The sequence below is a fragment of the Lepidochelys kempii genome, chromosome 2 (assembly GCF_965140265.1).
Source record: "Lepidochelys kempii isolate rLepKem1 chromosome 2, rLepKem1.hap2, whole genome shotgun sequence".
NCBI classification, from domain to species: Eukaryota; Metazoa; Chordata; order Testudines; family Cheloniidae; genus Lepidochelys; species Lepidochelys kempii.
Window position 1 is genome coordinate 5,155,420 of NC_133257.1, and position 13,632 is coordinate 5,169,051.

General features: G+C 47.6%; 1 protein-coding gene across 7 annotated transcripts in view; it reads right to left on the bottom strand.

Annotated features, from left to right (window-relative positions):
* Positions 1-226: 226 nt before the first annotated feature.
* RHPN1 (rhophilin Rho GTPase binding protein 1) overlaps positions 227-13,632 on the bottom strand; it is a 52,036-nt gene continuing 38,630 nt past the window's right edge. For 4 of the 7 annotated variants that reach the window (XM_073329959.1, XM_073329958.1, XM_073329962.1 and 1 more), the window contains exons 11-15: positions 12,391-12,585; positions 10,642-10,718; positions 7,195-7,341; positions 5,248-5,406; positions 227-3,396 (exon numbers count right to left, since the gene is read on the bottom strand). In XM_073329959.1, coding sequence (XP_073186060.1) covers positions 3,205-3,396; positions 5,248-5,406; positions 7,195-7,341; positions 10,642-10,718; positions 12,391-12,585 — 770 coding nt within the window. In that variant the 3' untranslated portion in view covers positions 227-3,204. The remainder of the gene's footprint in view (positions 3,397-5,247; positions 5,407-7,194; positions 7,342-10,641; positions 10,719-12,390; positions 12,586-13,632) is intronic. The other 3 variants (XM_073329960.1, XM_073329963.1, XM_073329964.1) reach the window with 3 other exon arrangements.

A 13,632-nucleotide genomic window follows, 5' to 3' on the forward strand; every position in this document is an offset into this window, starting at 1 on the left:
TCCTTCACCTAGATTTCAAGGGGCCACCATTGCACTATAGACCTTGGCCTAGCAAAATCCATCCACTGGTCACCAAGGAATTTTAACTCCGCATTTGGGGGTTCAACTAGTCCCTTCTGGACATAGGAGCTATGAATTTATCTAGACCCAGACTCTTTCACAAGCTCATTTCACAGCCATTGCAGAGGCACTGAGTGTGATCTACAGAAGTAGTGCACTAAGAAAGTTTAGTTTTCAAATCTGTTTTTTATAATCATTGAAAGGTGAGCATCAACATATAAACAACCACCAGTGTTAGAAAGACGCACAATGCATGTAAAACACAAACCTGATCATCTTGTGATACAAATGCGATATGCAGTCACATACATATTGCTTTAAATAAATAAGTCTCTGGCCCAGAGGCCTCAGTTATGGCAGCAAAAGACAAGACATTTAAAAATTCCTACCGTTTCTAAGCTTGAAGCTCTGATTTCTATTTAAACCAACAATGGTGTCTCCCCATTAAGTTTATCACCTGGTGGCTGGGAAGTTTACCCCGGGTACTGTACTGGATGATTCAGGTCCAGTACAGCAGTTCCTATCAGACAATGGTCAGTACCAGCTGCTTCAGAGGAAGGTGCAAGGCGGCCCTTAGTGGACAATTATCAAGTAACCGTCCCATGGGGAAGATTCCTAACTCCAGGCAGTTTAGTGGTTGGCTTATGCCCTGGAGTACGAAGGCTATCACCTCAATCCATGGGACGGATGGGGTCCTCAAGTAACAGTTAAAGAAAGCCATGTGGAGGGCAAATATCTGAATCTGCCTGTAGAGCAAATGCAGTTATGAGAATTGGGGGATGCATGAATGAAAAGATCTATCAGCAGCTAACGTGTTTCATAGAAATGCCTTTTTTCAGGAGAGGAAACCACTTTTTTTCTTAAATAACATAGGATCAACAGCTTGGCACATTAGCATTGCGCTACATGAAACAAAATAAGGTAAAATTCAAAGGAAGCAAATGAGAAGATATTCTGCTACCAGTCTAAGAGACATATGTGTTCAGTTTATTCCATTAAACTATTGATACAAATTATTTGTGACTTTAAAAAAGGAAGAAATAGACACCAACTATTACTTGTACAAAAATACAATTACATCTCTGAAGGGTATTTTATACCTACCAACAGCAATCAAGCACGCAGGAAGACTGGAGAGCTTGACAACCTCCACAAAAAAACCCAAATACACAATACAGAAATGGGACTGAAAACTAACATGGTATATAATGGAAATATTGATTTTTCCAGCACTGACAGTACAGATGTTAAGATGTATGCATCGTTCAGCTCAGCACCATTAAGAATGCTGGCAGCACAGAATTGGGATATTAGCAATGTGCCTGAGATCCAATACCAGGGCAAATTTTAGTAGTTTAATAATTTGGAGGAGTTATTTGCTTGGAATTTTAATCTCACACAGAAGAAGCAGGAGGCCCTTTGGCTGTTAGTGAATCCATCTCTGCTGGGGGAAAAAGGATAATGACTATGTGGATACAGCTTTCCCTTTCATAGAGAGGAGCAGGATATGCCATGGCCGGGTGCTTGTTGAACAGCTGAAGGACAGCTATGTATCCATTACAGTAATGCACCCAGCACTGATTCAGCACAGTGCTTGAAATACATGTTTAAGTCTGTATTGGATCTTGCTTAAGTGCTTTGCTGAAGTGGGGACCGAGCCAGTATTGCTTGTGCACCCAATATTCTCAGTGACATCGACAGGATTCTTGGGTGCACAGACCAAACTCTGCCCCCTCAAACTGCACACCACTCTGAATGACTTGGAGCTTGAGCCAGCACCCACTGAACAGGAGTGGCACATATCTGGAGAGCAGGATATGGCTTCTGCTCTGACCAGATGGTCAGAAGGAGGCCTAGTTAATCCATTTGCTCTCGATGCACAATACTGACAACTTGAGGGCTTTGTGTTACCAATATGAAACATTCATTTCACATCCACAGATAATACTCAGTCCTGCCATGAGTGCAGGGAACTGGACTAGATGACCTTGCAAAGTCACCTTCCAATCCGACCACGCTATGACCTGTAGCTGAGCTGCTCTGGGGTCATGCTACTGAGATTGTAAAATTTGCATCAGAAAGAGCAACAAAACACACGGGCAAAGCTGTGCTTCTGGAACGTGGTCCGGAAAATCATTTGATTTGAAAATCACCACCCCTAATCTGAGCATGTAAATTCAGCACTCCGTCTTCTGTGCGCGCTCTCACCCTGCGCACTAAATGAAGCGGAAGACCAGCAGACATAGTAGGATGTGAGCATGTGCCTCAAGCCTCTGCCATGATGCTTGTGCACAAGGGGGCTCAGTTAAGGTTCCCTGTTCAACTTAAACAGTGACATTTCCTGACTTTTCAGCGCTTCACTCGGCAACCTTAACATTCCTTTAGTGTTTTTAGAAAATACACTTCGAATTTCTTCCCCAGCCCACCGCAGAGTAGCTGGAGACAGTCTTTATTTTCTCTGCACTCAGCAGGCTGGCCTGCTATTCCTGCTTCTCCCCACCTTGGGGTTGACAGCAGGCAGCTCCACTGGAATAAAAATCCTCAGACGTACCAAGGATCAGTTCATGTTGGATCTCCATGTCTCACTCATCTTTTCACCGATGATGTTGAGAAAATTCTACGCATTTCCTGCTTTGTGTATTCATGCTGACAAGCTCCTTGGCTAAGTAGGCAGCCATGAGCACAGGATTTTTACGCAGTAGATCAAGGCCTAAGAGATGGTACAGAACTTCACAGCATTTGGCTTGCCTGCTGGTGTTGACTATACCGGCACTTACTGATGCCGGTGAAAAGGCCATCTTGGTACTAGAGTATGAGCCAAAAAAAAATCAGTCCCTCCCCTCCCCAAACCATTCAGCGGAGGGCTTTTTACATGTAAGCTCCGATGGAGGAGCCTGATGGTCACCAGCAACAAGAGCTCGACACTGGTCGGCCCACTCCGCTAGGAAAGAACCCAGCTCGATGCCATGCTCCACAGGCACCAAGGATCAGCTCTGGAGTCTTCTCCTTCCTCGGGGCTTGAACAACTGAGTGCAATGACACCAGCGTAGCTCCCAGTGCCACGTAACTGCTGCTCTCTCCTCCTGCTCCCCAGCAACGCCAAGAGTGAACGTCAATAAGCCGGGACCCAGTCAGGCCGAGGGGTCAGTACATGGACTCGTCTCCCACGGTGGTGAAGGGAAGGCTGTAAGTGCTGCTCTTGCTGCGCTTACTCTTCTTGCTCCAGGCCAGCAGGGTGCTTGCGCTCTTGCTGTTCATGAGGCTCTTCCTGCTATTCTCCTTGTTGTTCTTCAGCAGCGCGCCCCCCGACGACATGGCTACCGACCTCCTGTCCGCCTGCCAGAAACCGAATTAAAACAAGAGCGTAAGATATAGCCCCGAGAGGGGAGGAATAGAAATGAACACACAGCTTTTATTAAGGCCAGTGCTGTATGTGGGGAAATGCCACTTACATATGTGCTGTAGGAACAGCATGGCCTGGAGTACCGAACACATACAGAGACTGGTACTTCCAGAGTGCTGTACAAACGCTACGTCAATCCTCCCAACGCTCCAGGAGTCTGCGTAAGTTTCACCCCCATTCTGACCTTGCACTAGTTACACACTGGTGTGCTTCCATGCAAGCAACACCAGAATCAGGCCCAGAGAGTTTAAGGGACTCGCCAAAGCAGCCTGGAGACCGAGCTGAGGCTGGAGGGCTCCAGGCTTGCAGTCCTGTGCTCAGACCACTAGTCAGTGCTGCTGACTATCCACTTTATTTTAACTATGTGCTTTTCCCCATATGAGGGACCATCCATGTCCTGCTCAGAATCCTGGGAATTCCTCCTTTTCTTTACAGTCCCCACTCTCCAGACACCACCTTCTGACCCTAAATCTGCCTAACCAGCAGGACCTCAATCCTGAGCAATCAAGACTGGCTTTGCTTCCAAGCCCATCATCGCTACTTAACTGAACACCAGAGTGCACCCACTCTTTCCCATCTCCCCACAGCCGCCAGACCCCCAGACACTACTGGCCTAGGAAGCAAGAGACCACGATTGAAAATGGACTGTTCAATCTCCCACAGCCTGGTGCCAGAAACCAGTCTCTAGGCCAGCCCATGGAGAACGTATCAGAAGGAGAATAAAACCCAAGATGTTTCTAAAGGCAAAGCTTCAGGCCTGATTTTCAAAAGTGTGAAGTCAATGGGGAGCTGAGAGCCATGGGAGCTCAAGCACCTCTGGAAAAGTCAAGCCCTCACTCAGAGGACAGCAAAGCTTTGGCTCCCAGAAAGGTCCCTCTACACTCCCACAGGGTCACTAAAGTCTGGTATACGCTACAGAGTTAGGTCAACATAAGGCAGCTTACGTTGACCTACTTACGTCAGCATATACACTACAGCCTTGCTCCCCACCGACGTAAGTACCCTATTACACTAACATAATAACTTCAAGTCCATGTGAGGCATAGGGCTTATGTCAGTGTTGTTAGGGTGAAGTGTAGGTGTAGACGCTGCCTTACTTACATCAGCTATTGGTTGTCATTGTCAATTTCACGGCTCCAGAAACTGACAAGAGTGTCTGAGGCTAGTAGTGGGTTCCAGCTACAGTCTGGCTGCCCCCCATCATGGCTTCCCCTCTCCCAGCTAGGCATCTGCTTGTGGTCCCTGCTCCCCACTGCCCCTGGGCTTCCAGCACCCAGCTCCCCCTCAGGGAGCAGAGAAGCCTGAGCGACTGCTCACCACTCTTGGCGGAGATAGGGGAGGCAAGAAGAAAGGGTGGCTGCTGGGCTCTTGGCGGGAAGCAGAGCTGAGAGCCTGGCCAGCAGCTGAGCTCCTGGTGGGAAGCTGAGAGCCCCACGCTGTCCTCCTTCAGTTGGTGGAAGCGCTCCTGGGAAGGACACGCACCATCAACAGAAGGAGGACAGTGTGGACATCAGCCACCACATTAATTACTGCACTGTCTTCAAGTTGACCTAATATAGGTTGACTTAAGATTGTAGTGTAGACATGCCCTTAGGTCTCAGATGGAATCTGCCACATGATTTATTGTTTCCAGACTCCACTACCCAAAGTATCCTGAAGAGACAAAGCATCACTCAGCTTGGGTTGATCTCAGCAAGCTTCTCTTTGCCAGCCCTGGCTCTCCCTATATACATCCACCTAAGGGGCTTTTGCTAAGGTTCGGACAAAGCAAGAAGGTGAATTACAACGTTCTGTCCATCGGAACTCTGCAGGGTTACCACGCCAATGTCTACACCCTCTTCCCCGATGCTCTTCAGCAGCTGCACCACCTCAGCATGCTTGGACCACTTGCAGTCCTCGCTGTTCACAGAGACTATATAGTCTCCTTCCTTTAGCCCAGCTTCCTGCAAGAGAGTAAACAAAGGCATGTTTGGCCAAATGGAGCCTGTAATATCCCAGCATGGCTACAGAACAAGTCTTTCAGGAACTAGCAGAGACTCAGCTTTTCCTTCCCCAAAGTTCAATACAGCATGACCCTAGGACTCCTGTTGGACTATCTGAAGCATGGAGATGTTCCTAGGAAAATCCTCAGCCTGTTTAACTCAGTTTGCAGAGGCATTAAAGGAGACTACTTCTGCAAGATCTGGGGTAGGTCCAATCCAGCAAAGCACTTAAGCTATAAGTAGTTTCCATCTACTTCAACAGAGCTTAAAGCAAAGCACATGCTTACGTGCCTTACAAGACCGGGGTCATAGAGCCCAGACCAGTGAAGTCAGTGGAAAGACTCCCACTGATACAATGGGCACCAGATGAGACCAGTAGTAAATACACAGAACATTACTGGTTACCAGTCTGATCTTTCAAATAACCTATCAAAAGATCCAGTAGATAAATGTTCTTCTCCCATGCTTATTTCTGTGCGTCCTTCTATGCTTGCCCCCAGCATCCCTGCCCCTCCAGAAAGCTTTTCCTTTGAGAAGCTCTTCTGCCCATTTCCCCCCAAGCTTGACCCCTTATGGCCCTTCCCTTTCAATCTGTTCAGTTTCTTCACCACCCCACACGACTCCCAGTCCAAATTCTTTTCCCAACCATTCTCAGTTCCCCCATCCCCACCTCATTCCATCCCTCCACCCCACTCCCCACTTCAGCTTCCAGCCATCCTCTGCTCATGTTCCCAGTCTCCCTCCCTGGCCCCTCATCCAATTTCAGTATCTCTGCCCCCCCACCCCAGCTCCCTGTCTCAGTCTCTTTGCCCAGTCAGCTTCAATGCTTCCCCCACCCCTTGGCTCCACATATGACACTTCTCCCTCTCCTCCCCCTCACCGGTTCCCGAGCTTCTCTGTCCCATCCCCAGCTTCCAGTCCCCTTGTCCAGCCAGTCCCAATCTCTGCTGCCTGTCCAATTTCCCTTCCCACACTCCACCATGCCAGCCTCCAGTCCAAGCGTCTTCCCATCGCCAAGACGCCTTGTCTGGGTCTACTCCCCCGGATTCCCTGGATCCAGTTCTGGTCCCCACTACATTCAATTCAGGTGGCTGCCCCCCTTCTCACGACACATTACCTGCGGGGGCACTGAACACAGGAAAGAGTCCCCTTGCTCTCAGTTCTGGTGTCTGGATCTAGCAGAGCCCAGAGTAGCCACGAACTGCAACTGCAGGGACAGTCCCACTAGCCCTGGGTGCTAGAGCATGCTTAGTGTGTACCGAATTTTTTGGGAACTAAGCTGAGATGTTCTAGTGAGTCTCTATTGAGTATGTGCCAAATATGATTTTTCAGAGACTTGTAACTCAGCCAGATTGGGGAGGACTTTCGTGACGATGACAAAAGATGCATCCTTGACACAAAGGCCAACCCTCCTGCCAAATTTCAAGTGTCTGCTCCAAAGCATGGAGGCACTAAAGCTTCCCAAAGAAAAAAAGTCTCCAGAATGTTTTAACGTGGGCAAACCAAAGAATTTTCCCTCAGCTGATCCTCAATGGGCTGAATATATTTTTTGGAAGAGGGGTGGGTGTGGGGGGATTCAGTCTGAGACTGACATCCAGCATGGGAAATATCAGCCCAAACGGTTCCAGTTTGGCCCAAGTTATTAGCAGCTAAGAGTGTGGTCTCACACAGGGAAATGCCAGGCCCCCTGAATAGAGGTGGTGCTACTAACTGTCTGTATCTCCACCGAGGTGAGCATTAGCTACTTACGGATGCACAGCCCCCAGGTATCACTCCCGCAATCAGGACGGGAGAATCCCCTCTGAGCGTCAATCCAAAGCCATTTTCCCCTCTGGCCAGGTGAACTCGCCGTGCAGGGCACCACTTGTTTTTGACTGAAAATACTGACAGAGGGCCCTGGACAAACAGACATATGACAACGTGTTTCAGTGCAGTGGTCCTCTTGACAGTTCAGCCCTTGTCCCCTGGCTCACAGAGATCCCACTGACTGACTCATTGTTCAAGGAAGAGCGAAGCCGGATCACGTGTCTTCCGCAGACAATCCTAGGTTTGTGCCCACCAAGCAGTGTATACACTGACTAGATGTCAGAGTAACTGCAAACATTCAGTTGCCCAAAAGCCAGGGAGGTATTTTGGGGCTGGCAGTGCTTAACTGAATGACATTCAACCAATTCCTTGCAAGGAGGGAGGGCAAGATCTAGCCATCGAGAGCAGCTGTCAGAAACTGGGAGCTTCTGTCAATTTAAAGAACGTCTGTGGTTAGATTCAGACCTTCATCCAAAATTAGAAGAACACAAAGACCTAGATCTACTTACCATTAGTGCATGGAATGGACTCTTCAACTCCCTCCCTTGACAACAAAGTCCCACCACCGGGGGGAATGATGTGTGTGGGCTCTAGCTCAAGACTTTAGTCTGGGAACTGCAATCTAGTAGCCATGGAGGATGAAATCCACCGTCTGCAACACCAGTCCAGGTGGTGCTCACATGGATCCAAAGCGGGGCACAGTGCCAGCCCTCTGCACAGAGATGGATTTCATCCTTAAAATCAGATCCTACTGCCGATGAAATCAATGGCAAAGCTTCCCTCAGCTTCAGCAGGAGTTGCAAGTGTTCCTGGTTCCTCTGCTGTGGCTCCCCAGCTGTCTGGAGTGCAGATGCCTGTAATATTCTGCTGCTCTGAAGTCCCCCTGGAAGCTGTGTGCTACACACATCCTGGGTACCCTGCACAAATTGTTCCAGTGGAAGCTGGTCGTGTTGTGCTATTCAATCAACAACTGCGAACGGGATCACATTAGGGAATAGGGAGAAGCTGACATTAAGCAGTTTGTTTCCCTGAGCTGGGAAGTGCCCGCCCCACTGGCACAACTTTTATGATGAGATTACTGGTTCTGTGGATGAAGGGAAAGCAGTGGGTGTATTGTTTCTTGACTTTAGCAAAGCTTTTGACACGGTCTCCCACAGTATTCTTGTCAGCAAGTTAAGGAAGTATGGGCTGGATGAATGCACTATAAGGTGGGTAGAAAGCTGGCTAGATTGTCGGGCTCAACGGGTAGTGATCAATGGCTCCATGTCTAGTTGGCAGCCGGTATTGAGTGGAGTGCCCCAGGGGTCGGTCCTGGGGCCGGTTTTGTTCAATATCTTCATAAATGATCTGGAGGATGGTGTGGATTGCACTCTCAGCAAATTTGCGGATGATACTAAACTGGGAGGAGTGGTAGATACGCTGGAGGGGAGGGATAGGATACAGAAGGACCTAGACAAATTGGAGGATTGGGCCAAAAGAAATCTGATGAGGTTCAATAAGGATAAGTGCAGGGTCCTGCACTTAGGACGGAAGAACCCAATGCACAGCTACAGACTAGGGACCGAATGGCTAGGCAGCAGTTCTGCGGAAAAGGACCTAGGGGTGACAGTGGACGAGAAGCTCAATATGAGTCAGCAGTGTGCCCTTGTTGCCAAGGAGGCCAATGGCATTTTGGGATGTATAAGTAGGGGCATAGCGAGCAGATCGAAAGACGTGATCATTCCCCTCTATTCGACATTGGTGAGGCCTCATCTGGAGTACTGTGTCCAGTTTTGGGCCCCACACTTCAAGAAGGATGTGGATAAATTGGAGAGAGTCCAGCGAAGGGCAACAAAAATGATTAGGGGTCTAGAACACATGAGTTATGAGGAGAGGCTGAGGGAGCTGGGATTGTTTAGCCTGCAGAAGAGAAGAATGAGGGGGGATTTGATGGCTGCTTTCAACTATCTGGAAGGGGGTTCCAAAGAGGATGGCTCTAGACTGTTCTCAATGGTAGCAGATGACAGAACGAGGAGTAATGGTCTCAAGTTGCAGTGGGGGAGGTTTAGATTGGATATTAGGAAAAACTTTTTCACTAAGAGGGTGGTGAAACACTGGAATGCGTTACCTAGGGAGGTGGTAGAATCTCCTTCCTTAGAGGTTTTTAAGGTCAAGCTTGACAAAGCCCTGGCTGGGATGATTTAACTGGGAATTGGTCCTGCTTCGAGCAGGGGGTTGGACTAGATGACCTTCTGGGGTCCCTTCCAACCCTGATATTCTATGATTCTAACTGCTGCTGGCCACTAATTACACCAAGAGCCTTCACTGAATCAATGGGAAGCCTTCTGGAACCAGTCTGAGATGCTAGCATGTTGGTTGACATCCACACAACCTTCATCTAGCTTTACTCTGGCTTGCTGGTGGCATGAATCTACAGGCAGCCTTGGTCTCATTTTAAATCATACTCTCTCCCTTTGCCAGTGAAGGTGCCTTCCTAAGCCTGGAAGCAGCAAGAGCATCGCTTAGTTCCCAGATGAAGCGTCTGAATGAGGAGAGGTGACAAAGACTCAAGTGTCCCCATTAATTCCCATGGCAGGATGCACTGAGCTGGCTTTGTCAGCTTCCCCCGTGACTGCTGTCTGTCTGTATCCACTTGTCTCTTGTCTTGTACATAAGTGGTCAGCTCGTTGGGGCAAGGATTGTCTTTTAGTCCTGTCTTGGTTTGTACAGCGCATAGCACAATGGATCCTGGTCCCTGGCTGGGACTCGTATGAACTAGGATCACACAAAAAATAATTAAGACCTATTACCACAAAGCTGAGGCAACTGCATATTGTGAAACTGCTCTCAGCCCACACTGGGCCATGTTCACTATTGCTTTAGGAAACCCTCTACAGTCCAAGAAATAAAAAGAAGGAGACAACATACCAAAGAGAATTAAGCCTTGTGCCACCTACTGGTTTTGCATTAGGGGTGGTCTGCACTCAGGCTGAGGACGATTTCCAGCTTGGGCAGATGAAGGCATGCTAGCTCTGATCCAGCTAACACCGCAGTGGAGCTGCAGCAGCATGGGTGGTGGGATGGGCGAGCTGCCCCAAGCACAGTCCCACCCTACATCCTTATCTGGGCTGCTGCAGCTACACTTCTGTTCTTAGCACACTAGCTCAATGAAAACTGGTGCGCCTGAGTCTACCTGAGCTGGAAATTACACCTTCAGTTCAAGTGTAGCCGTACTCGTGGATGGGCTGCCTAGCTCTCAGGACCTGCTCAGAGCACCACGGAGACGCCTCTAGATGCTGCACGCAATGGTCCCCCCATTGCATGACCTCACAGCAATTTCATCATGGGTTTTGATAGGTATTAGGCACTGGCCCACGTGCTGGCCTGTTTCCTCTCATCACTGTTACATACCAGTCTATGGAAGATGTCTGTCACCTTCACCTGGGAGAAGTTGGGAGATTTTATTTCTGGTCTCTGATTCGTTTTGGCTAAGAGTAAAAGAAAAAACAAAGACGTTCCATTCTTGCACAAGTGAACCAGGAGCTGTTGCTTATGTATGTATCTAGGGGGGCCAAGCAGACTCAGCCTATCATGCTGACAAATACTGTTTCCTTGTGCTGCCCCGTCTGTCTGCGTCCATCTGTTGCCTCTTGTCTTATACTCAGATTGTAAGCTCTTTGGGGCAAGCACCATCTTTTTGATCTGTGTTTGTACAGCACCTAGACAATAGGGACCTGGGCCACAACGTGTCTCCTAGGTGCTATGGTAACACATGATTAGTAATGTCAGGACAGCAACAGTGTATTCAGTAGAAAAAGCCCAACCCTGCTCAGGTGACAGACCAGCATGACAGGCCCAGTCTCCCAGCTGGTGTAAATCAGTCTAGCTCCATTTAAGTCATTGGAGCCATGCCTGTTTACTCCAGCTGATGGCTTGGCCCACAATTTGCATCACCACATAACTGCGCTTCAGGAAATTGCTGCATAATACCAGAATGTATTAAACAAACCATCTGATCTGGCAAAAAGAAAAGGAGTACTTGTGGCACCTTAGAGACTAACCAATTTATTAGAGCATAAGCTTTCGTGAGCTACAGCTCACTTCATCAGATGCATATCGTGGAAACTGCAGCAGACTTTATATATACACAGAGAATATGGACCAATACCTCCTCCCACCCCACTGTCCTGCTGGTAATAGCTTATCTAAAGTGATCATCAGGTGGGCCATTTCCAGCACAAATCCAGGTTTTCTCACCCTCCACCCCCCCACACAAATTCACTCTCCTGCTGGTGATAGCCCATCCAAAGTGATAACTCTTTACACAATGTGCATGACAATCAAGTTGGGCTATTTCCTGCACAAATCCAGGTTTTCTCACATCCCCCCCACCCCCATACACACACAAACTCACTCTCCTGCTGGTAATAGCTCATCCAAACTGACCACTCTTCAAGTTTAAATCCAAGTTAAACCAGAACATCTGGGGGGGGGGGGCGCGTAGGAAAAAACAAGAGGAAACAGGCTACCTTGCATAATGACTTAGCCACTCCAAGTCTCTATTTAAGCCTAAATTAATAGTATCCAATTTGCAAATGAATTCCAATTCAGCAGTTTCTCGCTGGAGTCTGGATTTGAAGTTTTTTTGTTTTAAGATAGCAACCTTCATGTCTGTGATTGCGTGACCAGAGAGATTGAAGTGTTCTCCGACTGGTTTATGAATCCTAACTCTGCCACCAGCTTGCTGTGTGATCCTGGGCAAGTCACATCCCTCCTTTGTGCTGTAGTTTCCCCCTCTGTAAAATACCTTCCAAACCCACTTAGGTGGTGGGGTAGATGGAAGAAATATAGCTTAACGTTTATGAAGTGCATCAAATTTCTTGGATTAGTAGTGCCACAAAAATACAAATTCTTCTCTCATCCTTCAGAATGGAGGAAAGAGCTAGGCTTTCACACTATGTCTGTCACCATGGTCTGCGACAAAATCTGAATCTTTAGGACATTATCAATGAGTAATAACTCTCCCAACATGGCTCCTGCAAGCGCACATGCCAATTTAATTTGAAAGGAGATAATTTAGCAGAGAAAAGGACTAAGGGAGGAGGAGCCTGAAGGACCAAAGATACCGTAAGAAGACTGTCAACAGTGCTCCCCACTTACGATGAATGTCGGGAGCATCTCCAGTTTCGAAGAAGTCTTCCTCATGATCGATTTCTGAGTATTTGCTAAGCGAGCGCTTGTGAGCGAAGGAGAGGACCTCCTGGAGGATGTCCATCTTCCTCAGGATCTTACACAGGCTGTGGATCCTCATGGCTTCCTCGTGTCGCATGATAGCTTTTTTCAAATGAGCCTTGCCTATAAAGTACAAAATTCATAATACGCCCGTCACTGACAGGACAGATAATTCAAGCAGCAGTATGTTCCCTCCAAGCCACTAGCAGATCAGCAGAAAGCAGTCCCAGTAACTTCACTGCTACTTTTGGTGAGGTAGCTCGATGAAAGCTAAGTCAGGAGGGCCTATACAGGCTGCAACCGCAACTCCCAAATGCAGCACAGACCTGCCCAAGCATGCAGTGCTCCATTTTGATCTGAGTGGAGGTAGCACCAATCATGGACATGCAGGCCTCACCTCTATGTCTCACAGGAGTAGTTGTGCTCAATGGGCCTGGGCAACAACATGGAGTTTTCAATTCAATTCTTTATTGGTATAGGGTTTCCTCCTCTGTCCCCATGCAGGGCTATTGCTCAGCCCAACATGGGTTCAGTTACGATTTAGGACGCGTCATTTAAGATCTGCTGTAGCCAAACAAGTTATTGGGCTCTTTACAGGAGTAACTGTGTGGGCTTTAGAAGTTTGAATTATATACGTGGTCAGACTAGGTCCCTAAATCCTTTCTGGCTTTAAGCCGTGAATTTATTAACACAGATGCAAAGAGTCAAGAAGCTACCTGTGGCCAGCAATAAACCACAGAATAAACAATCTTCTGGTAGCTCCAGTTTAAAGACATATGATGGGAACACAGTTCAGTAAATTAACTCTGGATTTACAGGTGTAAGATCAGAACCTGACATACCAGGTTCTATGCTATACGTTTCTCAGAAGTGAATATTTGTTCTGTAGGATCTTAACAAGGCAAGTATCTTTAGGCCCTGTTCTCTACTCGGAGAAAGAAATTCATTAAAATTAGTATTTTTCATTTTCTAACAGATCAATCTATATTAAAAATACACACCACTATTTGGAATTCGTAGATTCTTGATCACTGGAGTGAACTTGGTTTTGTAAGTGCTATAATGGACTTCCTGCTTTTTCCTATCATGTACAGAAACACATAGGGATGGTCTGTCTGGATTTCGTGATCAAAGGATTAGTCAAAATATAATAGCAATTAAGAAATATAC